The sequence below is a fragment of the Quercus robur genome, chromosome 6, assembly GCF_932294415.1.
Source record: "Quercus robur chromosome 6, dhQueRobu3.1, whole genome shotgun sequence".
In the NCBI taxonomy this organism is placed as follows: domain Eukaryota; kingdom Viridiplantae; phylum Streptophyta; class Magnoliopsida; order Fagales; family Fagaceae; genus Quercus; species Quercus robur.
In genome coordinates this window covers 44,702,068-44,729,796 of record NC_065539.1, presented here as the reverse complement: position 1 = coordinate 44,729,796, position 27,729 = coordinate 44,702,068, and the positions used below count along the sequence as shown (strand labels likewise).

Sequence of the window (27,729 nt, the reverse complement as noted above, 5' to 3'; positions counted from 1 at the left end):
GATGAATATTTGTAGTTAGTGGGAGGCCACGACGCAATACCCAACAAAATACAAATTTACATCATTATTGTGTTGAACTATTCTAAACAGTCATAGATTTGCAACTTCAAGAGCTTAACAACCGTTTTTCATAGGCGAATACCGATTTGCTACTTTATATGGCTTGCTTGAATCCAAGTAATTCATTTGTGACTTTTGATAAGGAAAAGTTGATACGTCTAGCAAAATTCTATCCATCTGATTTTCTTGAGACAGATATCTTGACACTTGGCTCTCAACTTCAAAATTAAAATTTTGATATGTGTAACAATTACTTGCTTTTAGAGCTTCAGGGAGTTGGTGAACTTGCTGAAATGTTAGTGAAGACAAGGAAGTATGAGACTTATCCATTAGTCTATTTGCTTGTGAAGTTAGTTTTGACCCTTCCTGTCGCTACTACAATAGTAGAAAGAAGTTTTTCAGCAATGAAATATATAAAGAATGAACTGCGCAATCGAATGAGAGATCAGTAGATGAATGATTGCTTGGTTGTGTGTATTGAAAGAGATGTAGCTTGTAGCATTGATAATGAGACTATCATGCAATGATTTCAAAATATGAAAATTCGTAAAAGGCAACTATAAACTTTATGTGTTTGCGTGTTTTTTTATTATTGTTATTGTCAATATATGAATTTTTCTTTTTATTAGATTGTGTAATTAATGCTTTTTAATGAACACCCTGAAAAAAAATTCCTAAAACCGTCGTTGCCTCGTATTATCTCAGCAATTGTAAACCATATCCAATAAGGTTATAAGCTTTTACTTACGAATTTTTTAAAAGTTTTTATATACTCACCTAATACACGGGAAACTTCCATCTCCACCCCTAATTAATGTCTTCCATTGCACTTTTGTCACGTCGTAATTTTTTTTTTTATTTTTTATAAATTTCATTCCAAATTAAAAAATGACAGACATTTTTTTATCCGACATTTGAGCCTTTTACTAATTGTTTTATGTTTTCACAATTTATATTATCTTTTCAATCTAATGGACACTTGTCAACTTAATTATAATATTCCATTTTGCCAAAGAGTGATTTTTTTAAAATTTATTTGGCTTTCTATTTGTTTCCTGTTGTGTTTTTCTGGTTTGTTTCATTGTGTTGTTCATCTATTGGCTTAAACTTTATTATTGTCTGATTGGAATATACTTTATAAAACATAAACAAAAGGAAAATATATCTTTTTTCTGAAAATAAAATCAACAAGAAGGAAAAAAATCTGGACGTTCTATTCGATCCTTTGAACTTGCGGAGAAGCCAAAGTTTGATTTTTTGGAGAAGCTCTTTTTACATAGGACAAAATTAATTATAGTCTTATGTTACAATTTTACTTAATAAAATAAATATTACTTCATATTTTAAAAATCAAATTGTTGATCAATTACATATTCTTTACACTCTTAATACACGTGTCAAATTTTGTATCAATTAGATATTTTTTACTATATGATCTATATGCTTATATTTTATGCATAATTTTAAATTACAAAAACTTGCAATTTGAACAATTTAAATAATTTTCTAGAAATTTTGCAAGCATATAGGATATAAGAAGATGTAATCTAATAGTGAATTTGTCAAAATTTACTTCCAATAAAAAGTTTTTTTTTTTTTAGAGAGTTTCAACTTATGGCAACTCCAGATCTCTTAAACAACTATAAAAAATTTTACCAGTTGAGCTAATTGGAATCCACCAATAAAAAGATATTGAGTAAGGTTATAATATTATAGTACAACCAATTATATAGCAAAAATTTGCGCTATTACACACGTGGAAATGTCTTTTGCAATTATATACCGTAAAGTAATAGACGAGGGAAAGTACATTTTTAATATCTAAGAGAGGATTTACTATTAAAGGCCCAATGGGCGGGGACGCTCATGGGCCTGCAAAATAACCCATCAGCCACAGAACTGTGCCACTTATCAACTACCGAGCTCGATGCTCAAGTAGCTTAATTAGGCCAATCTTTAAATTATAATATTTGGTTTTTTTTTTTTTTTTTTTTGGTTGAATAATATTTGGTTTAGGGCTACGTAATGAAAGGTATCAAATTTCATGAATTATTATTATTATTATTATTTTTTTGAGAGTTTCAACCTATAGCGTTCGCTTCTGATGATAGCTTTTTATCATCAGACCAAGACACCAATCAGTTTTTTGGTGTAGACGGGGATTGAACCTCAGATCTCTTATACAACCATCAGAGACTTTACTAGTTGAGCTAACTGGAATTTACAAATTTCATAAATTATTAAAACCCCCTAATCCGCCTGTTTGTGGTGAATGGTCCTAATAATTTTTAAGTTTATTAATGAAGCTTAATTTGATAAAATTCCAACCATGTTTAGCTTGTTAATTTTTATGGCATGAATAATATACATGCTAATGGTTGCTGCTGACCTTAAGATTTGAACGAATATATGCCTTTTGCAATTGGTTCTCCTTGAAATGTGTTGAAGCACATCAATTGACTAGATATCTAGAGATAAAGCATTGTTTCGGTGTGGGCCGTGAAAGTGGTACCAAATTAAGACAAATTCTGAATACTAAATATGATCTCAAAATAATAAGTATCACTCTACTAACCTTTCAAATTTTGAGGAAGCGAGTAGTCCACAAGTAGAAAGTTACCAACAAATTTATAATCTATTTATTAATTTGTGATGTTCCAAGATGAATAAGCAAGATTTATTATATTGTCAGCGTTTAGAGTAAGATCTGGCATGCTTTCTCAAGTCCATGGTAATTGGATTCTCAAAAAAATAAAAAGTAAAACCACGGTAATAGACCATGGTCCTAAATGTATTGCTAAAAATGTTCTGTATGAGACGGTACTCTTTGCCTCCAAACCAAGCTCAGCTTCTTATGCTTGGAAAATCATTATCAAAGGAAGAGAAGTAATACGGAGCAAAGCAGTATGGATCGAGGATTAGAGATGGCAATTCCATCCGAGTTTGGAGGGACAACTGGCTCCCAGTGAAGCATAAGCCACAAGTTATTTCACCTTGCATGGATGAAAATTCTGAAGCCAAGGTCAGCATGTTCATTGACGAAGAAAACCATTTGTGGAGGGAGGATGTTTTGGAAAATTATCTCTTTGATTTTGAAGCTGAAATTGTCAAATCTATACCTTTGTGTCGGACATAACAAGGTCATATTTTAACTTGGCTCACAACCTGAATGAAGAATACACTGCTAAATCAGGTTACATTTTTTACAAACTGAGTTTTAGAGCTAGCAACCTGGACCTTCGAATTTAGGTACTTCGAAACATTTTTGGGGGGAAATTACACTTTACCACCCTAAACTATGCACCAGATTACACTTTGCACTCTAAACTATTTGAACGCACACTTTGCACCCTAAACTATCACACTTATCACACTTATTACACTTTGCACCCCAGTGTTACTTTTGCTGTTATGTTTAACGAAATGCTACTGCACATGACAAGCACATGCATCTTGCTTAGGTTGAACAAATTAAAAGACTAAAACACCCTACTTCAAAATTAATTAAATAAAACCCAAATTTTTTCACATCTCTCTTCCTCTCTCTCATGTGTGCAGCCTCTTCCCCAAATCCCAATTCTTTGTTGGAGTTAGATCTAAAGTGGTTGTGGACTTGTTACTCTTCCTCGGTCTATTTCCTCCATCAACTTCACATTTCTTACATTCCTTGATATCTTTCACAACATGTTTAGCTCATCAATACCTCACTAGTTGTCAAATTTGAGTGGCCTTTCAATTCTTAATATTGGGTCCAATTCCCTTCGAGGTGCCATTCCGAATGCATTTGCTAATTTTACAAGAGCTTGATCTTTCAGATAATAATTATATTGAAGATTAGTTACCAGTTGGTCTGGGACATCTAACCAACTTGAGCAGTTTGGATTTATCTAGAAACAACATTACTGGTAAGATACCATTCTCATTTGGCAAACTTTGCAACTTGCAAACATTTGCTCTGACAAACAATGGTATAAGCGAGGAGATAACTGAGTTTGTAGATGGATTGTCACAATATTTCAATAGCAAACTAGAATGGCTACTTTTGGGTTTTAATAAATTGCTTGGGGGTAAATTGCCGTACTCTTTGGGAGCACTCTCATGATGTTGCAAACTTTAAACCTTGAGTTTAATTCCTTTTGAGGTTCAATTCCAGATTCTATAGGAAACATGTCGTCTCTACAACAAATTTTCCTCGTTGGAAATATGTTCAATGGAACTATTTCGAAAAGTGTGGGAAAAGTATCGATGCTTAATTTTTTGGATCTTAGCAATAATCATTGGGAAGGTGTCTTAATTGAAGCTTATTTTCAGAATCTCACACGATTAAGTCATTTATACTTGTCTATAGATTCTACAACATGGTTGTTGCTTTTAGACGTGAAACATGACTGGGTTCCTCCTTTTAACTTGTCAGTATCCCAATTTGATATCATGACTGGATCTAGCCATTTGCCAACTGGTGTTTTGCAGCAATAAAGAGTGTCAGTGAATGCCAAAAACATTCAGGTTTGGTTTTTTTTTTTTTTTTTGGGGTGAAAGCAAGAGACTAAGAGAGTGATTTAAGAAGGTTCTGATATGGGATGGTGGAGGGATGGGGGCAGTGGTGGAGGACAGCGGAGAGATGGTGGAGCGGTGGTGGGGCAGAAGCAATTTTAGAATTGGGGATTTAGGGTTTATAAAAATCTGGATTTGGGGAAGAGGCTGCATGCACGAGAGAGAGGGAGAGAGATGTGAAAAAATTTGGGTTTTGTTTTAATTGATTTTGAAAATGGGTGTTTTAGTCTTTTAAATTTGTTCCACCTAAGCAAGATGCATGTGTTTGTCATGTGCAGTAGCATTCCATTAAACATAACAGCAAAAGTAACACCGGGGTGCAATGTATGAAAGTTTAGGGTACAAAAGTGTGCGTTCGAATAGTTTAAGGTGCAAAGTGTAACCTGGTGCATAGTTTAGGGTAGTAAAGTGTAATTTCCCCCATTTTTGGCAAGTCATTTGGAAGCTAAACGTTCCAGATAAGGTAAAAAACTTAGTTGGAGAGCATGCTGTAATTCTCTACTCTCAAAAATAAATTTTGTCAAAAGACCGGTGATAATAGATGGAACTTGCAAGATTCATCAATCTCACCAAGAAGATGTGGCTCATGCTCTCTATCTTTGTCTGAAACTTGCAAAATTTTGGAACCTAGTCCCACTTTGGAATCACAGTAACTTGAGGCAAAGATCAAGTTTTGTCAATATTATGGGATGCATTCTCATAGAGGACAAATATCCTACTTTGATCGAAATGGTGGAACAACCTTCGACAGGGTGGAACAACAGGTACATTCAGGTAAATTCTAGAACAAACAAAGGAAAGGTAGCTAAAATTTTCTTTGCACCATACTCTTGCACCTTCATCCTCAATGAGACCAAAAACATCATGGTAACCCCTAGATACATCACGGTTCAAGGATAATTTTGATGGTCCTTGTTTTTTAGTAGAGCAAATCTGGCTAGAATTGGTGTTGTGATACGCAATGATGCAGGTTTGGTTATGGCCTCTCTATCTCAACAGATTCTGGTTCCTTCCACGGTCCTTGAGGTCAAGACTTTAGCAGCAAGATGAGGACTAGAATTTGCCCTTGAGGTAGGAGTAGATAGGGTTATATTGAATGGTGACTATAAGATCCTCTTCAAAGCCCTTCATTGTATTTGTAACTCCTTGGCACAATTTGGTCACATTGCATAGGATGTAAAATACCTTGCCTCTCTTTTTTTCTTCTAGCCTTTAGATTTTCTCATGTTCGTAGGCATTGTAACTCAGTTGCTCATTCACTTTCTTGACAAGCAATTTTATGTCCTTAGTTGTTAGTTTGGATGAAAGATGTTCCACCAAATGTTGAATCTATATTTCAGGCTGATTTAATAAGCCTCTATTAATAATATGATTTGAAGTTCTTAAAAAAGTAGTACTCTTTGGCCTAACAAATTACCCAAAAGAGAAATGATATGTCCACAACATTTTCATAACATTTTTACAACAAATCCTAAGAAGCAGGTTGTTACTGATTGTTATTGTTAGGGCAAAAAAGTAATCCTAGTGTTAGTTTCAAATTTGAACTAATAACAACTAACTACCTATGATTTGTTGTAAAATGTTGTGGACGTAGCACCTCTTTTACCCAAAAATAAAATAGTTTAAGGAACCCATCATTTGAAAGCAACATTATGGGTTCCCAATTATTTTCATTTTATGTATTCAAAGTAATACAACATGAAATTTCACTCTTCGAACTAGAAAAAAAAAAAAAAAAAAGAAAAAAAAAAAAAAAAAAGAAAAAAAGGGCAAGATCATGATTACAACTTTGTAAACAGTATAATTCTTAATTAGCAACCCAAGGCAGTATTGGCAACATAATTGGAAAAACCATTAAAAAAATAAAAGCTTTATGTTACAATAGAGAGGGAACTCAAAAATGAAAACAAGATTATTTAGTTACAGGCATTAGGATTCTCCAAGAGGTAGGCCTCAACAGCCTTGAAAAGTCTCGCAGTGTTATCTTTACCAGCCTTAATTTCCTCTTCCTTGATCTCCTGGTCGCCTTTGGTGTGGTACTTGCATATGCTCTTCAAAATTGATCCCCCTTCAAGGGATGCCACTAGCTTGAAGTTGTATGAGATTTTCTCAGGTCTTCCAATTAAAGCATCACCTTCAATCAAACTATAGCCATTTATGAAGTTTGCATTGTCCATTTCATCAATCCTTAGCTTCGCATAGTTGTATTGGCTCCCTGTATAACATAGAAACACACTTGTTACTTCTTTTATATGATGCCACGAAAATGAAAAACATAAATCATAAATAAATTAAATACTTTTTTAGGAATGAAACATATATAAAAGGGAGTCTAGCCCACATGTAAAACACAGTGTTAAAATAATTGTTAAATAATTGAAATCATATTTTTCTATCACTTTAAGCTTTTGGGAAAAACACTTGTTTATCAAAAACTAACTTTGACCAAGGTTAATCATCTTGATGGTTCCGGGCCCTCTATTGCCTTCAATGATTTCAGAATTCTCAACGGCCAGTGGTGCAACCTTTGGGATGAGATTGTCACCATCTAGGGCATATGCCTTGAATAGCCTAGCTGGTGGGATGTGGTGGTTTCAAATTCATATATAAGTGAAAACACCCATAATGACCTAAAGAGTTTGGAAGTGATAAAAGGAAGATAGATAAGAGAAGAGTGGGGAAGGATTGGTTGTACTTCAAGAGTTTTGAGGTTGGTAGATAAGAGAACTCGAGGTAGAGGATATGGTATTTATTTTTTATTATTATCATTATTTTGCTAATGATGGAGGATATGGTAGTTATAGTCTGAGGCTCAATGTCACCTAATTGTATTTTCAAACACTCTTTTTTCGGATGTCCCCACTATATATGACAAATCTATATCTATATATGTATCTAAAAGTTGAAGAGTAGCATTTATTAATTTTCGGTCATCCTTTATAATATTTGGTTCAGGGCTACATAATGAAAGGTAATCATATTTCATCAATTATTAACCCCCCAATCAGCCTGTTTGTGGTGAATGGTCCTAATAATTTTTAAGTTTATTAAGGAAACTTAATTTGATAAAATTCCAACCATGTTTAGCTTGTTAATTTTTATGGCGTGTATATACCACTACAAAAAACAAGGGCTATAGCAACGTTTGAAAAACGCAGCTATAGGCTATAGTTGAGTTTGAAAAACGCAGCTATAGGCTATAGTCGCGTTTTCTATAGTTGCATTTCCAAACATGGCATATCCTGTGTGACAATAGCCCCCTACAAGGACCTATAGCTACGTTTTTTGACCCCCTATAGTTGTGTTTTGTAAAAAACGCGGCTATAGACCCACTTTGGGCTGCGTCTAAAACGCGGTTATAGGTACCGTTTTGGCTATGTTTTAAAAATGCAGCTAAAGCCTCCTATAATTGCGTTTTTGAAACGCGGCTATAGGTTTTTTTTTTTTTTTTTTTTTTTTTTTAATAAATTCTGGGTTTTTTTTTCCCCCAAAAAATTCAAAATTCAAACCAAAAAAATTCAAAATCAAACACAAACCCAGAAAATTCAAAATCAAACACAACATACTCACAATACAAACACACCCAGAAAATTCAAAATCAAGCAAAACATACTGACAATACAAACCCAACATGCTCCAAAATCTAAGAACACAAACCCATGAATCTCATCTCATTCAACAAAACCAACCCAAATCTAACACTAAATCCATTCAAGGAACACAAAAGCACAAGCTTAAAAACACAAAAGAACAAGCTCAAGAACACAAGCCCATTTAAAAATAAGCACAATATCAACAACACAATAGCACAAGTTCAAGCACATATCCAAAAAATTCAAAATCAAAACTCAAATCCAAATCAAGACATAGACACAAATATTTCTATAATATCCACTTCATTCAAAATTTTCAGCATTTCCTCCATTTTCTTACTAACTAAACATAAAATTTATAATTTAAAAAAAAAAAAAAAAAAAAAAAAGCTAGATCTATAGACAAATCAGTGTGCTTTAGATGAAGAAATAAAGAAAAGAAGAAGAAGAAGAAGAAGCTGCAAAGAAACAAAGAAAAAAAAAGGAGTTGGGCTGGAGTGAAAAAAAAAAAAAAAAAAAGAACCTGGCGTGACTTGTAGAAGAAAGAAGCAAAAAAAGAAGAAAAGAAGAAAGAAAGAAAAAAGAAGAAGCAACTCCAAAGAAACAAAGAAAAAAGAAAGAAAAGATGAAAGTGGGGTAGGTGGGAAAGTGGGGATGTAGGTGGGATATAGCTGCGTTTTTTAAAAACGCGGCTACAGCTAACCTATAGCTACCTTTTAAAACGCAGCTGTAGGATAGCTATAGCCGCCTTTGTTAAAAACACAGCTATAGGTCCCCTGTAAAAATATATATATATTTTATTCGTCTGGACCTATAGCTGCGTTTTACTAAAAACACAGTTGTAGGTCCCCCTTTAAAAAAAATTATTCGGTTGGACCTATAGCTGCATTTTTTATAAACGCGGCTATAGCCCACATTTTTTGTTGTGTACATACTAATGAATAGTATTGACCTTAAGATTTGAACATATATATGCCTTGCGCAGTTGATTAAAATTAATATTACAAAAAAAAAAAAAAAAAATTGATGAAATTCCAACCATGTTTAACTTGTTAATTTTTATGGCATGAATACACATGCTAATGATTGCCGTTGACCTTATGATTTGAACATATATATATATGCCTTGCGCAGTTGATCAAAATTAATAACCCTATATATATAAATATATATATATATAGGGCAAAACTTAGATACAGTACCTTAGGTATCCCTTCTAAAATTAAAACACCTGTCCACTTACTTAACAATGATACTGCCATTTTCTTCTCTATTTATTTCTTTTCCTTCTTCTTTTTTTTTTCCCCCCTGTTTCAAACTAAAGCATTCTGACTCTTGAACTCCCGCCTAACACTCTTTGCTCCTACCGTTCTCTCTCTCCCTCTCTATTCTTCTCTTTCTTTCCTTCTCTTTCACTCAAATTAGATAAAATAGACGAATCCAGGTCTCTGAATTCTCTATCTTGCTCCTTTTTCACAAATTGGTTGGGTGGCATTAAGAAAATTTGTTGGTATGTATTGGCTGAATCTCATTATAGGTTTTCAATTCTAGTTGCTGGGTTTGTGTTATTTTGAGGTTTGGTAGAGTTTTTCTTTGTTGATTATGATCTGGATATCAATTTTTGTTATTGGGTCTGTGTTATTATTGATTTGGTTTGTTTTGATTTGGGTTTTCAATTATAGTTGCTGAGTTTGAGTTATTTTGAGGTTTAGAAGAGTTTTCCTTTGGCTATTTCTGATGAAGGTTCCAATTTTGGTTAATGGGTTTGTCTTAGTATTTCTTTGGTTAATTTTAATTTGGGGTTTCAATTATAGTTTTTGGGTTTGTGTTATTTTGAGGTTTGAAAGAGTTTTCCAATGGCTGAGTTCACCTTGATGAAGCTGAGTTCTAATTTTTTTTTTTTTCAATGTCTGATGTTTGTCTTTGGTGTCTGATTGATAGTTCAAATTAGAAATTTGAAAATGGAAAGGCAAAAGATTCTTAGAACAGCAATCATATACTAATCTTAGAGAATTAAATTTAAATATCTTGATTTGCATATTTTGGAAGTTGCTGGATTGATATTAGCAATACCTGGAGATGTTTTAATGGCTAGTGAATTTTTTTGGCTTATTCGTCATATCTTCTAAGACTGCTTGGTGACTAGTCATTAACATTGTAGCTTGACTTTTAAATGTGGTACAACATTGATTGGTTGCTAATTTAGAACACCAATCCATGTTACTCCTATTGATTCTTTCTTGATGCATATACATTGCAAAACATATATATATATATATATATATTTAACTTCTTTCAACAATTCCTTTATATATTGTAGTAATTTTTTATATTTTTAGTGAACTTAGTTCATCAAAAGCAATAAGTTGTGTTTGTTAATTTACAGGTTATGGAGAAAGATGGGAAGAGCAACCTTGAGGAAGTTGTGTCTATTGATTTAGAGGAAGATACAACTCCAAAAATTGGAGAAAATGAAGATACTAAAGAAGATATAACTCCAAAAATTGGAATGGAGTTTGATTCAGAGGATGAGGCATATCTATATTATAATATATATGTTGGATATGTTGGATTCAGTATTCGTAGAGATTGGCTGAACAGAAGTAAGGCAGATAAAACAACTATCATATCCCGCAAGTATTGTTGTTTTAAAGCTGGTTACAAGAAGGAAGTCGCATATGATGGAAAGAAATCTAGAATGGAATTAAGATGTGGTTGTGAAGCCCAGATGGTTATTAGTCGTTGAAAAAGTGGTAAATATCGTATAACCCTTTTTGAAGCGAAACACAATCATGAAGTTGTAACTCCATGGAGTAAACACAAATTGCCATCACAAAGGAAGATATCAGCTGCCCAAGCAGCTGAAGCTAAATTAGCAAATCGCTTTGGGATTAGGCAAAAATTAGTTTTTGAGTTCATGAGTAAACAAGCTGGAGGTAGGGAAAATCTTGGTTTTACTCTTAAAGATATCAATAATCATTTACAATTTAAACGGATGAGGGAAATGAAAGGAGGAGAAGCATTTACCCTTATTCATTATTTTGAGATGAGAAAGTCTGAAAATGCTTCATTTTTCTATGAGATACAGTTGGATGTTGATGATCAAATAACTAATATATTTTGGGCAGATCCTAAAATGGTTATGGATTATGATTTATTTGGTGATGTAGTTTGTTTTGATACTACATATCGAACCAATAAAAACCATCGTCCATTGGTACCTATAATTGGAGTGAATCATCATAGATAAACTATGGTATTTGGTGCTGCATTGTTGTATGATGAAACAACTGAAACTTTTTCATGGTTATTTCTAACCCTCTTAAATGCAACGTGTGGAAAGAAGCCGGTTACAATTTTTACTGATCAAGATTCAGCAATGGCTAAAACGATTGCAGAAGTGTTACCAGAATCTCATCATCATTTATGCTGATGGCATATATATCAAAATGCTCACAAAAAACTCAACAAGTATTTTCAGTGTTCAAATTCATTTGCTGCAGAATTTAAAAGTTGTATGTGTGATCGTGAGTATGAGGATGATTTTTTTTCAAGCATGGGAATCAATGTTAGATAAACATGGTCTTCAAGAAAATAGCTAGTTGAAATTCATTTTTGAAGTTAGAGAAAAATGGGCGATGGTATAAGGTAGAATCATTTTTGCGCAAATATAACGACCACGCAATTGAGTGAAAGCTTCAATAGTTGCTTAAGACATTATCTAAAGTCAACCAATAATGTGCTGGAATTTTTTAGTCATTTTGAAAGGTTACTTACAGACCTACACCACAATGAGTTGGATTCCAATTATGACATGAGCCAACATTTGCCAGTTTTGAGAGTTTAAGCGCTTTTATTGAAGAACTCAAGGGATGTTTACACACCCAAAATCTTTAATTTCTTTCAAGAAGAGTATAAGAAGTCTTTGGACATGGTTGTTAATACATGCTATGATATTTCAGCATTGTTGGAGTACAAGGTTTGCATGTATGGGACTAGTTGAGAACATAAGGTTATCTTCAATTCTACAGACCAAACAATGGTTTGCAGTTGTAACAAATTTGAGTTTGCTGGGTTTTTATGTAGTCATGCATCAAAGGTGCTAGATATTCAAAATATAAAACTACTTCCTTCTCGATGCATTTTGAAGCGGTGGACTAAGCAAGCGAGAGTTGGATGTGTACTAGATAGCTATCTTTGCATTGTGAAAGAAGATCCTAAGTTGGATATAACAAATCGATACAAAGATTTATGTCGTAATGCAGTTAACATTGCAAGTAAGGCTGCTGAAATTGAAGAAGCATCTATGTTTTCAGCTAAGAAAATGGTTGAATTAAATCTTAATGTGGAAAGGATTTTGAAAAAAAAAACCAAATTTACCTTCCAATGAAATTGGGATGGATCCTTCTCATAATGAACATGTAGATGTTACAGCTTATAAAGCAACTGGGATTAAGAAAAAAATAGGCACATCTCATCTTAAAGGTCGGCCTAAAAGTTTTATTGAAAAAGGATCAAGGAAAAGGAGGCACCCTTGTGGAGAAACTCCTGTGACAGGTACTACTGTCAACATCCTAGCTTCTTTATCTGTTGACTATACACAAGTAACACAGGTAATTTTCTTGCATATATATATATATATTTTGTTTTAGACCTTTAAATGTTATTTTCATACTTGGATGTGTCTTATATTTTGTTTTATTGAAGGAAAGAATCTAAGTGGTGCTTATTTCTTTTGGAACTTCCTCTCATTTTGTTTCTGCTTAGTTCTTATTCTATTTCAATTTTACTTGGAAATGGTAGGCATCAAGCATTGTGTTTGATTATTCTGCAAGGGATAGCGGTACTGGTAGTCATTAGATTCCGTGGATGTGTACTTAGTGTGGTGGTAGTATCTACAGCTTACCATTAACAAGGTATTTTATGCATAGCTATATTTTTTAGTATAAATGAAAATTTCAAGAATTAGGCTATAGACTATCTATTGATGTGATAAATAAATCATGAGTTTTTTTTTTTTTGGCATACCATTGTGTTCTGTAGCATGGGCAAGGAGTTTAGTGTGGCAGACCACTGTGTTCTGTAGCATGGACAAGGAGTTTTCTTGGTAGACCATTGTGTTCTATAGCACGTGATCAATAATTTGTTTACTAATTGCTACAAGTGACATTACTTTGTTTTGTTGTCATGTATCAATTTATTTACTGATGCGTGTTTTGGGTGTTTTTATTGTTATAACTTATCAAGTGTAACTTCTTTAATATTGGATACTTTTTATGGTCCAAATTCACTACTGGCCTTTTGATTATTTGAACTATTTTTGCCTTACTTTATTTATTACAATTGTTAGGTTCTAAAGTCTTAGGATTTTATGTATTTAGAACTCTAATTTGTATTGTTGGCAAACCATGATCAAAACAATGTGTTTAGAAGTGTTTAAGTCTAGCTCAAAGTTGTGCGTCTATGTAAAGTTGGAATCGAGTTAAAGCATGAAAGGATTATGCCTTTCGGCCTGGCTCGATCGATCGAAGCTCGGGCAGAATGTTTTTCTGCAGATTCGTCCAACTTAGTCCTAAGTGTTTTAAAATGTTTTTAGGGTTTCTTATTTGTCCTAAGTATAAAAGGAAAACCCTAGCCACATTTTAGTGTTGCTCATATTTTGCGGTTTATGTAAATCTCTTGTGAGATCTAGAGGAGCTTTCCTTTACAAACTTAGGGTTTTCAAGGAGAAGATTTATCTACGCCTTGATGATCAATTCAGTTGCTGCCATTGAAGCTTAAAGAAAACACAAGCGGGTGTGCTTGTAGCTGGTGGTGAATCCAAGAAAGAAGGAGTCCATGGATTCGGAGCTTGCACGTGGTCGTGTCAGTAAGTTCTACTGGTGGGTAGCAATAAGAAGTCGAGTGTGGGGGCTTGTAAGTCTTATTGTATGAACTTCGATTCTTTCTAGTGGATTTGCTTTTTACCTTGAGGATAGTTAGGTTAAATCCTCTCCAAGTTTTTTACCAGTTTGGTTTTCCTGGGTTATCATATCGTTGTATTATTTATTTTTCCACTGCTATACATTGATATGCTATATTTGTGTTAACCTAGATCTGTTAATTTGACTAAGTAATCACTTGGCTAATTACCTAGGTTAATTTGTTTGTGATTTTAAGGGGTCTAAAAACCAACAACAATCATCTCAAACTTGAACTATTTTTGCCCATACTTCAAGCACTACAATCTTTTTCTTGATACATAGTGTTAGGTCCTGCTGCTGCATGTAGTGGGGTACTGCTGTTTTTTCCCTATGAATTAGTTTCTTTGCACTGGGTACTGCTGGTTTCTCTACACTGGGTATTGTTGGATTTCTACACTCTGCACTAGTTTCTCTACATTAGGTACTAATAGATTTCTGCACTGGATAGCTGCTGCCTGCAGCGTGTGGGTTGCTGTTTTCTTGATGCAATTGCATCAATTGCACTCATTGAATAGGCTTGCTTGTGTATCTGATGGTGAAGGTGGTAATAAATACATGTGTACATAACATTACAGATTGCATCATTCATTTCTTTTGAGCTGAATATTGCCAATTGTTGTATGTGTACAATTTTTTTGTGTGGATTATTTAATTAGTGTACTTGAAAATCTTAGGGTCTTCTTGGTTTTGGATGAGGGCTGTACTTATTGGATCATAAATGAATGTAGCCAATTGCTTTACTAGTTATATGCTTTGCCTTCAAGATCATATCTCCACTTCATGCAAGACCCGCTTGGAAAAATAGTACCTACTTTGGTATTTTGGATGTCAGAAACTTGAAAGAAAGCATTGGTTTTTTCATTCATCAAGTAAAATTTGCACCGCTATATTGCTCAGCTTAACAACATGTCCAGCCAATACTAAACTAAAAATATCATTTCACATCACATAAAATTATTCTCATATACACAAATATGCACTTCCACACAAATGTACTGCACATCTATACACATAGCTCTTAGTTCCCACTATTTTCTTTAAGTGTAGGCAAATGAAGGTTGGTGGACTCTTTTTATAAAGGATGAGGCAACCTGTGGTGAACATAGAGCTAAAAGTCACAATAAATTCAAATGAAATGGCGTAAATGCCCCACTTATAACAAAAAAAAAAAAAAAAAACTTCGTTTTGATAATAAAATGAAGTAAACATTGTTTTATTAAATTGTGAACTCACATTACAAATATCACATGGCATATTGCAAAATAGAGTACACTAAAGTAAAAACAGAATTCACTAATTTAATACAATGCTTATTGTGCAATTTTTAAATAAGTTGCAATTGTACAAAATAATTTAAATGTATTTAGCATCTTAAGTCCTACTGCCTATTCAATCTAACACGTCTTTCTGCCATTTGAAATGGTTGAGTTGCAAATCACTTTATCTCTCCATGTTGTATAAATCTTTTGTCCAAACAATGCATATACCTTCCTGCCTGGCGCATCATCCATGCTGAAGGTCGACTTACGGGATCTCCTCTTGCAACCTTAACCAAAAGAGGATTTGGAAATATAAATGAATAAGATAAGAGGGTCAAATGAAGACCTCCGCATATCTCAAATCATGGAGTCAAAACATAAGTAATATTCAATGGTACAATAGCATACTTGATTCTTAAAGGAAAAAAATTTACACATCCCCAAAACATCAAGGTTAAGAAATAGATGAAAAAAGATGATCTATTTATCTTGAAACATGGAGTCCAAAACATTGGGAAAATATCATAATAATACAACAGATATACATAATTTTCAAATGAGGGGGAAGAAAGGAAAAGAAGGTTAAATTAACAGATGGCAAATCCTTTGTCATGGGCTCCATAGTAGTGGATGTACCAAGAATTCCATAAGGCTAAAAGAGCAGGGTTGACAACAAAAAAAATATTTGCAGGTACAAGTAAAACCAACAAATGTCATATTAAAACTGGCATCAATGCAACTTTATGAATGATCTTCATTAATTATATAGCATAAAAGAATATAAGTGTAATACAAGAATCCCTTATGTCAGGTAGCCTAATAATTAAATTTGAGCTGAAAAGCAATATCAAAAATGTTAAGCAACTGCAAACCAGGCAAGAAAGACTACAATTTAAAGGACTATCAAATTCATTATAGACAAGAAAGACTATATTTCTATAATCATCAAGGAAACATTCTTCTCATTAAAATGGTGTTCAAGTAACATTGAACACCATTTTAATTATTTGGGGAGTTTTTCACATCTGATAGGGATAACTATAATTTTCACATCTGGAGATATGTTTCCAAGAACTCAAAAGTAGGAGAACATCATTACATTAGCATTGGTAAAATTTTCTACAATTGCCCATCATTTCAAGTATAAAGTATAGTGCTTAAAATAATCAGATAATAGGCGCATCCAAGGTGAAACTTGGCGCAAATTAACTAGCTAGCCCCTCCTTTGCGGCTTATATATATTATATTCCCTTCGTTAGTTGATACAGAAAATCACTTTGGAATCTTGAATTTTACATTAACAGGTATATCATGTTTGGACCAAAGTGTAGCAATATTGCTAAAGCTATGTTCCTCTGGTTTACCTCATGTTTGGATCAAATTAAAATTAACCAAAGCAGTACTAAGACAAACCCATTAACCAAAATTGAAACCTTCATAAAAAATAGCCAAAGGAAAACTCTTCCAAAACTCAAAATAACTTAAACTCAGCAACTATTATTGAAAACCCAAATCAAAACAAACCAAAGCAATAATAACACAAACCCAATAACAAAAATTGATACCCAGATCATAATCAACAAAGAAAAACTCTACCAAACCTCAAAATAACACAAACCCAGCAACTAGAATTGAAAACCTATAATGAGATTTAGCCAATACATACCGGTGAATTTTCTTAGTGCCAGCCAACCAATCTGCAAAAATAGAGCAAGATAGAGAATTCAAAGCTGGATTCGTCTATTTCATCTAATCTGAGTGAGAGAGAAGGAAAGAAAGAGAGAAAGAGAAGAATAGAGAGGGAGAGAGAGAACGGTAGGAGCTTGGGGTTTTGGGGTTTTCAGTTTTCTCGTGGGAATGTTTTAGTCTGAAATAGGGGGGGGGGGAAAGAAGGAAAAGAAATAAACGGAGAAGGAAACGACAGTATCACTATTAAGTAAGTGGACAGGTGTTTTAATTTTAGAAGGGGTACCTAAGGTACTGTATCTAAGTTTTGCCCATATATATACTCCATTAGATGCTGGAGCACTCTCCCACAATGGGACAGTAACAATTGGATGATTGTCCAACCTGCTCATCACCTTGTACTCATCAACGGGTACACTCATAATGGCCCTTGGTATGAAGGAGACTCCTACTTATCCTACAGAGAACCATATGCTCTTGCAATATATATATATATATATATATGTTGGGATATCCTTATTAGATATCCTTTTCTTTTTTTGAGACATACCCAGAGCTAGTTTGTTCTCCTTGAAATGCATTTAGGCACATTAGTTGACTAGTTATCTAGTGAAAAAAGCATTGTTTTAGTGTGGGCCGTGAGAGCAAAACTAAATCAAAGCAATCTTTGAATACTAGATATAATCTCAAAATAATTGGGATCATTCTACCAACCTTTCAAATTTTGAGGAAATTGGTGTAAAGTCCACAAGTAGCAAGTTGCCAACAATTTTAATAAATCAATAATCTATTTATTAATTTGTGATGTTCCCAGATGAATAAGCAAGATTTATTATATTGTCAATGTTTAAAGCAAGATTTGGTTTGCTTTCTCAAGTCCAAGGTAATTGGATTTTTCGAAAAGAAAGAAAGTAAAAAAAAAGAAAAAAAGAAGCAATTGTAAATTTGTAATAAACCATGGTACTAAATGTATTGCTAAAAGTATCTCTTTGATTTTGAAGTTAAAATTGTCAAATCTATACCTTTGTGTCGGACACAACAGGGTAATATTTTAACTTGGCCTCGAAACCCAAATGGAGAATACACTGTTAAATCAGGTTACAATTTTTTACAAACCGAGTTTCAGAGCCAGCAACCAGGACCTTCGGATTCAGGTACTTTGAAAACTTTTTCGCAGGCCAATTGGAAGCTAAACATTCCAAGGTTAAAAACTTGGTTGGAGAGCATGTTGTAATTCTCTACCTTGGAAAATAAATCTTGTCATGAGACAGGTGATAATTGATAGAACTTGCAAGATTTGTCAATCTCACCAAGAAGATGTGGCTCATTCTCTGTATCTTTGTCCGAAACTTGAAGAATTATGGAACCCAATCCACTTTGGAATCACAGTAACATGAGGCAAAGCTCAAGTTTTGTCGTTATTATGGGATGCATTCTCAGGGGACAAATACTACTTTGTTTGCAATGGAGGTCCAAGCTCTATGAAATTGGTAGAACAACTTTCGACTGGGAAAAACAACAAGTACACTTGTAAATGCTAGAATAGACAAAGGAAAAGCTATTGAAATTTTCTCAGTAGCATACTCCTGCACCTTCATCCTCAGTGAGACCAAACACATCATGGCAACCCCCAAATATATCATGGTTCAAGGCAAATTTTGATGGTACCTTTCTCAACTGAGATAATTGGGCTGGAATTAGTGTTGTGATACATAATGATGCAAGTCTGGTTATGTCCTCTCTATCTCAACAAGACGAGGACTGGAATTTGCCCTTGAGGTAGGAGTACACCGAGTTACATTGGAAGGTGATTATGAGATCCTCATTAGTGCCCTCCAATGTAGTTGCAACTCCTTGGCATGGTTTGTTCACATTGCACAATACTAGGGCTATCCACGGGTCGGTCTGGGTCTGGTTTGTGTCCAACTTGCAACTCCTTGGCATAGTTTGTTCACATTGCACAATACTAAGGTTGTCCACAGGTCGGTCCGGGTCGGGTTTGTGTCCAACTTGGAACCAACCCGATCACTTCAGGTTTCCCATGCCTAGACCTACCGCTGACTAGTGAATGGAGTCGATTCGGGTGGTTGGATTTTCATCGAGTACCAATCGATCCTCGATCGGTTTCGGGTTGTAAGAAAATCTGCCGGATTTTGCCAAAAGCAGCTGGATCTAGTGAGACCTAGCCAAATCTTGACGAGATCTTGCCAGATCTTGACAAGATCTTGGCAGATCTTGAAGAGATCAGGCTGAATCTCAGCGAGATCTAGCCAGATCTCAATGAGATCTTGTCATATCTCGAAGAGATCAAGCTGAATCTCAACGAGATCTCGCCTGATCTCTTTGAGTTCAGGTCGGATTTCAAAAGATCGGACAGAAAACACCGACGAACCACTATTATAGATGGTGAACGATGACTTTCTAATCAGTATATGGTCGGGTCAGTTGAAAATCGGTTTCTCAGCCTCAGACCCGCCAACCAACCTGTAGTTTTCAGGTTCAGGGGGCAGAGACATGCTGCCAACCGTCACCAGCATCGGGTCGACTGGTTCTCGGGCTAAATCAAACGGGTTGGGTGGGTGGGTTGGGTCCCAATTTTGTTTGGACACCCCTACACAATACCTTGCCTCTTTTTTTCTTTTTTCTTTTTTCTTTTTTCCAACCTTTAGTTTTTCTCATCTTGGTAAGCATTGTAACTTTGTTGCTCATTCACTTACGCGACGAGATTTTATGTCCTCAGTTGTTAGTTTGAATGGAAGATGTTCCACCAAAAGTTGAATCTATACTTTGGACTAATTTAAAAAGGCTCCCTTAATAAAACGATCTGAATTTTTCTCAAAAAAACAGTAATCTTTGGCCGAATTGGATGAAGAATGATATATAACAATGCTGATAATACTATTAACAAATTACCCAAAAAGAAATTAATTTTAGGTACCCATCATTTGAAAGTAACATTATGGGTTACAAATGATTATCATTATATGTATTCTAAGTGATACAACATGAAATTTCACTCTTCCAACTAGAACATCAAAAGCAATATCACGATTACAACTCCGGAAAAAGTACAATTATTTATTAGCAACCCAAGGCAGTATTGGCAAGATAATTGGAGAAACCTTTTCTTTTTCTTTTTTTCTTTTTTTTTTAAGCTTAATGTTAAGATAGAGGGGGCACTCAAAAGTGAAATCAAGATTATTTAGTTATAGACATTAGGATTCGCCAAGAGGTAGGCCTCAACAGCCTTGAAAAGTCTCGCAGCCTTTGCTTTACTACTCTTAATTTTCTCTTCCTTGATCTCCTGGTCACCTTCGGTGTGGTACTTGCAAATGCTCTTCAAAATTGATCCTCCTTCAGGGGATGCCACTAGCTTGAACTCGTACGTGATTTTCTCAGGTGCGCCAGTGAAAGCATCAGTTTCAATTAAACTATAGCCATATGTGAAGTTTGCATTGTCAATCTCATCAATCCTTTGCTTCACATATTTGAATCGGCTCCCTGTATAATAGAAAAGCACTTGTTACTTCTCTTATATGATGCCATGAAAATGAAAAACATAAATCATGTTCTAAGTTGTTTATGAAAAATATATAGTGAGGTCATGTATAATTTTTTTTTTTCTCATAAATAAGTTAAATACTATTTTAGGGATGAGATAGTATTCGAAAAATTGTTAAATGATTGAAATCATGTTTTTCTATCACTTTAAGTTTTTGGGACAAGCAATAGTTTAACAAAACAAAACTTTACTGAAGGTAATCATCTTGATAGTTCCAGGCCCTCCATTGCCTTCAATAATTTTAGAACTCTCAACAGCCAGTGGTGCAACCTTTGGCATGAGATTGTCACCATCAACGGCATAGGCCTTGAATAGCCTATCTGGTGTGATTACGGAGGTCGTTTCGAAATCATAAGCGAAAATGCCCATGATGACCTCAAGATTTTGGATGCGACCAAAGAATGATTGATAAGAGGAGTGAGGAAGGATTGGTTGTACTTTAGAGAGTTTTTGAGCTTGGTAGATGAGAGAACTCAAGGTAGAGGACATGGTATTTACTTATTTGTTTATTTAGTATTAGTATTATTTTTTGCTAATAGTGGAGGATATGGTATTTATAGACTAAGGCTTAATGTCACCTTATTGTTTTTTCAAATATTCCTTTTTTGGATTTCCCCACTATTATTGTTGCTACGATTTTATTGAGCCACCTCATTTATAACATCATTATTCTTTTTCTTATTTAGTTTTTACCTTTAATTTTTTGAAAATATTAAATATATAAATATATAAATATATTCTCTTTACAACTTCATCTGAGGTGGTTTTAACTTTATATATTTATCTACTTTAATTTTGATGCTATAACTAAATAATAAATCAATAATAAATTTTAAAAAAATTATTGTTTATACATATTCATCTTGGGCATCTTTAACTTTACATATAATTTTGCCTTCAAATGTTCATCTATTGTAATTTAAATGTTTATAATTGGAAAATGAAATCATTGAAGAATCAAAAAACAAAAATTGTCTATAAAAAGGTATTCACAAATCTTGCTTAATCTTTGATGGTAGAAAAGATACTTACTTAACAACTGTCCCATAGGGGGAATCCGAACCGAGCGCATTATAGATCTCATATTAGAAGTTTGTACCCACATTGTCCTATTATTAACTAATTCATATGTATTCCCTTATGCAAGTTTTTTTTATCATTTTATTTACAATACTAAATGTTTTTAATAAATGGTGTTTGATGTTGACCTAATTTGGGGAAAAATCATCAGGTATTAGTTAATTTGGAAAACAATAAGCTACTCTGGACAATATAATGAAAAATAGTTTGTGCAATTGAAAAACTTTGTCTTTGTACAATTTCATTTTATTATTTGTAAATATTTTATTTAAAAAATTGGCAACAAATTGTTATGTCTTTTTTATATGATGTTCCTAGATTCTTGAGTAATTGCTTTAAGTGTTTGCAAATCATTTATATTGTTCTTCATCTTCCTGATCTCATTAGTGTTTTTTAATTTTTTATTAATTTTTTATTTTTTTATATTTTTAAGGAAACAAATTCAATTTAGTATTTAAAATTATTTATTTATCTATTCATTATTTACATGTTGAATTAGATTATGACAGTATTTATACAAAAATTCTTATATTTTTTTTTCAAAACTTTTCCTCTACCTTTTTCTCTTTGGAATTGTACTCTTGGATTAGATTGTAATCATAATGTATAGGGCTACAACCATTACTTTTGCTTGGGATTAGCCACCTATTTCTATTGCATGAATTCAAAAGTCTTATTAAAAAAATTAATTTGATTATGCATTGGACATTTGACTTGATCACATCACATTTGATATATTTTACATATTTAGGATGAGTTTGACTTTGATGTGAGTTCTATTTTACCCTTTCTTTTTTATTTTGAATTGTAATTTTGTTGAGTTTTATTAATTTTTGAGTTTTTTTTTTTTTTTTTTTTTTTTTTTGGTGTTTCAGATTGCAGGATAGAAAAAATTGGGTTTGAGAAAGTTTGTTTAAACCTAAAGAATAATTTCAAAATTCTATATAATTTTTAAAAATCCACAAAACGTTAAAAATAAATTTTATTAAAAAACTAATATTTTCACTAACTTACTTTTTGAATTCCTAAGAAAAAATCTATTATTTTCATTTCAATACAACAAAAATTATATTTATTACATTTATGATTTTTCTTATAATAAATAAAAGTAAGAGTATGAAATACACAACTCTTAATTAAATTTGTCCAAATTACAAAAAATAAATTTAATGAGAACACCTTAAAAATATTATAAAGCGCAACACGCAGATCCACAACTAGTGTAGTATAATTTCCTAAGAAAAGGAGTTGTAGTTTAGTCAAAGAAAGCAACCTTATAAATTGTTTGAGCTTCATGGTCATGATGAGTACTTCCTACCGTTATTGTTATATGCTTAGGGGACATTTGATTCACTATGATGCATATTACGATGATGTGACATTAAATTTTTTAGTTTATTTTATTTTTTCTAACATTACCATAATCTAAAATTACAAAATATATGTTTCTCAAAAAATATATATATGTTTCTCAAAAAAAAAATTACAAAATATATCACATTATCTTAATTAATTTCATCACATTTCTAAACAATGTAATGTTGTATTCTTGTATTGAGATTATATTAATATAAAATTACAATAATATAATATTAGGGCAAAATATAACATCACAGTAAATCAAACTTCTCCTTAATGTAAAACTGCAATTCATGATTGATTTATATCCACGTATTATGTTCTGTGTTTATATATAAAACCAATGCACTTGGTGTTTAAAAATTAAGATAAGTCGATACCCATTTTTGTTAACAAACTGCAATTCCCCAAGACTGGATAATTAACTTTCATTCAAGGATGGCTGCCGAGATCTATTAGCCAACAAAGACCACCAATAAACTTGCCTATTTATTATTGTTTTCTCTTCAATATAAAAGATTTCATAAAGCTTCAGACCTAAATGAAGATGCTTCCATAGTACATATTACTAAAAAAAAAACTGGGGATGTTTATCTCACATTGGTTGTGTGTGTCTAGTGTCCGTTGTTTATAACCCCTGTTTACAACTATAAAAGTTAGGTCATTTTGTAGTTGTACTCTAGTCATGTAATGTATCATAAACTTGGTTTAAAACACTATTATTATTTTCATGTGTGTTCTAATAAGTATTACAGTCTACAACTACAAAGTTTAGGTCCTTTTGTAGTTGTACTATAATTATGTAATGTATTATAAATCCGGTTTAAAAAACTATTATTATTTTCGTGTGTATTTTAATAAGTATTACTGTTTACTCAAAAAAAAGAAAATAGAGATGTTTATCCCAAATTGGTTGTGTGTGTCTAGTATCCGCTATTTATAATCTCAGTCTACAACTACAAAGGTTAGGCCCTTTTGTAGTTGTACTCTGGTTATGTAATATATTATAAACCTGGTTTAAAACACTATTATTATTTTCATGTGTATTCTAATAAGTATTACTGTTTACTCAAAAAAAAGAAAATAGGGATGTTTATCCCACATTGGTTGTGTGTGTCTGGTGTCCACTGTTTATAACCCCAGTTTACAACTACAAATGTTAGGCCCTTTTATAGTTATAATCTGGTTATGTAATGTATTATAAACCCAGTTTAAAACATTATTATTTTCTTGTGTATTTTAATGAGTATTACTATTTACTCAAAAAAAAAAAAAAATAGGCCCAATCTACAACTACAAAGGTTAGGCCCTTTTGTAGTTGTACTCTGGTTATATAATATATTATAAACCTAGTTTAAAACACTATTATTATTTACAAGTGTATTCTAATAAGTATTACTTTTTAAAAAAAAGCAACCAAAAAAGAGGATATGATTAGGAGCCAATGATAAAAATTCCTATGTCCTAATCTGGGTGCTCCCCCAATTGTAATATGTCACACGTCCAAAAAAAAGTATTTCCCCTTTTAGTGGAGCATAAAATAAAACACCTATTGTGGGACAAATGATTTTTATTCAAACAATGCTTACGTTAAAATATCGCATCCAATGCGCAAAACTCTCATTTTTACAAGTTCATGAAGAGGTGATTAGTACACAATCCTGTCCTCATTTTTTTTTTCTTTTGGTTTGGAAATGCTTATTCTCAAACTAAAAAAAAAAAAAAAAGCACTCACAATTAGGAACATGGAACTATTGTCAATTTTAGTCAACTCTTAAGGCCCAAAATAACAACATACGGGTTTTGATCTTGACATTATGATGAACTGTATTTGAAATTTGTGATTTGGAAATTTATTCAGAGATATGATCAACGTAAACGTATATTTTATGGAGATTTTTGCAAGAGGGGGAAATTTTTGCTGACATTCTTACAACATGCTATAAACTCAAAAAAAAGTATTTCCCCTTTTAGTGGAGCATAAAATAAAACACCTATTGTGGGACAAATTATTTTTATTCAAACAATGCTTACGTTAAAATATCGCATCCAATGCGCAAAACTCTTATTTTTACAAGTTCATGAAGAGGTGATTAGTACACAATCCTGTCCTCATTTTTTTTTTTTCTTTTGGTTTGGAAATGCTTATTCTCAAACTTAAAAAAAAAAAAAAAAAAAAAAAAAAAAAAAAAAAAAAAAAGCACTCACAATTAGGAACATGGAACTATTGTCAATTTTAGTCAACTCTTAAGGCCCAAAATAACAACATACGGGTTTTGATCTTGACATTATGATGAACTGTATTTGAAATTTGTGATTTGGAATTTTATTCAGAGATATGATCAACGTACACGTATATTTTATGGAGATTTTTGCAAGAGGGGGAAATTTTTGCTGACATTCTTACAACTCAAAAGAAGAGATTTTTCTTTTTTCTTTTTCTTTTTTTCTTTTGAGAAGAAACTCAAATAATGAGATTGAGTAATGCTATAAACACAACATCTATATAATAGATAAAAGTTAAAGCCTAGTATTTATTGTCGTTAAGCTCCTTTGAAGCCACATTAGCGTAATATTTTGGTCTACTGCAGTCCCATTTGGTCTAATTCAATTCACTTCAATCTCATTCAGTCCATTGGTCCATTTTGGAATTGTAAAGTAGTGGGCTATGCTAGTGGTGTTGGGCTGCTTCCTACAGTACTAGGCCCAAGTTTTCTAGATAAGGGAGTTGGGACCGGTCCAGCTGCAACTCAAGTTAGTTCGGCTTGTGCGCAAACTAGGCCAGGTTTGCCAAGAACGTGCTTGCAGCAAGCAGAGCTGTTTAAGACAAGTTGTGGAAGACAGACATAATAATAATAAAATAAATAAAATATCTAGCCACTCAGTGGGAAATGACCAAACAATTGTCAAACACAATTACAGCAATAACAATCACTTTTACAGAAGGAAAAGAACAGAACAAAAGTGAACAAGTATTAATATGTATGGGTTAATCAGAATGTTAGGAAATCAACTAAAATCTGGTCCGCAGGAGCAAAGCCAGAGAAGAAAGAACGTTCCTTCTCAATGCAATTAATCTCTCAGGAAAAGTCCTACCGTGGAAATTAACTGTCCTGAGAGAAACGGACTTGAATGGTTTATGATACTACACTTTGCTACTACTTTTAATATTGCTATGACATAGTGCTAATACTTCGTACTTTTTCATTACATATTCATGAAAGCATGTTACAATTTTTTGTCCTATGACATAATCATTTGAAGGAAAAAAAAAAGTAAAGGAAACATAAAAGTTTTTAACAAGACAAAATAAAGGGACAATCACATAACTCTTTTCCCTAGGCATAAGTCTCTGCCGTCCATTTGAGTTAGACGATAATACCCACTTTAATGAGCTTCCCTTATCATAAGGGGTCCTTCCCACTTCGATGCAAACTTAGATGGTCCTGCCATGCCTCGCCTGACATAGTCTGCCACCTTTAACACAAGTTGTCCTTCTACAAACATTCTTTCCTTGGTCATCTTGTCATAGGCTTCAGTCATCTTTTGTCTGTATTTGCAACTGCGTTCCTAGGCCTTTTCTCTCTTTTTATCAAGTCCTTCTAAATCTTTGCACCTTTCTGCCGCAAAGACTTCTCCCTCATTTTCTTTTTCTTGCATCTGCATGACTCTCAGGGACAGAGTCATTATTTCTGCTGGGCTTACTACCTCAATTCCATAGACTAAGGAAAAAGGTGAGAAGCCTGTGGCTGACTTTGGTGAGTTTCTATAAGCCCAAAGAGTGTCTGGCAGGTGTGTCGCCTGTCCTCCCGTATACTCTTGGCTCATCTTACTGATAATCTTTATAAGAGTTTTATTTGTTGCTTCTGCTTACCCATTCCCTTGAGGGTAATAAGGCGATGATCAGTGGTGCTTGACTTGGTAGAACTCTAGCATCTTCCTGACATCACTGTTGACAAATTGTGTGCCATTGTCACTGATGATCCTGTGGGGCACCCCAAACCTTACAATTATATTTTCTTTGATGAAATTTGTCACTGCTCCTCCTGTGGCCTTACGGAGTGGTATTGCCTCTGCCCACTTAGTAAAATACTCTGTAGCCACTAATATCCATATGTATCCACATGATGGTGGGTTAACTGGTCCTACTAAATCTAGCCCCCAAGTGTGGAAGGGCCATGGGGTGACCATGCTATGTAAATTCTACAGATGGGTATAAATCAAGTTGGCTTGTACTTAACAACTGTGGCACTTTTTCACAAATTCTGCCGTATCTCTTTTCATGGTAGGCCAATAGTAGCCCATCTGCAACAGGCATCTGTAAAGCTTTTTCTTCCCCTGGTGTTCCCCACATTTCCCTAAATGTACTTCTTTTATCATTTCTTTTGCTTCTTCAGGGCCCAAGCACCTCAAAGGGTCCCCATTGTATCCTTTTTTGAAAAGGACCATGTTATGCAAAAAGTAACATGTTGCCAACCTCTTAAGCTTGTATCTTTTACTGTGTTTTTGTGGCAGGATGCCTTCTGTTAGGTACTGTATGAAAGGGCTTCTCCAGTCTTCGCTGATGAATACAGTGTAACTTTCCTCTCTGTCTGCTGCAAGCTGGCAGGTCC

The 27,729-nt window shown here is 33.5% G+C and overlaps 1 protein-coding gene and 1 pseudogene across 1 annotated transcript; both read right to left on the bottom strand.

Annotated features, from left to right (window-relative positions):
• Positions 1-6,530: 6,530 nt before the first annotated feature.
• Positions 6,531-7,252, bottom strand: LOC126689740 (major allergen Pru av 1-like; annotated as a pseudogene).
• A 13,065-nt stretch (positions 7,253-20,317) lies between these two features.
• Positions 20,318-21,046, bottom strand: LOC126689739 (major allergen Pru ar 1-like). Its single transcript, XM_050384927.1, has 2 exons — positions 20,859-21,046; positions 20,318-20,612 (listed from the first exon to the last, which is right to left on the bottom strand). Exons 1-2 carry the CDS (start codon positions 21,044-21,046, stop codon positions 20,318-20,320), a joined length of 483 nt encoding a protein of 160 aa, XP_050240884.1.
• Positions 21,047-27,729: the final 6,683 nt, after the last annotated feature.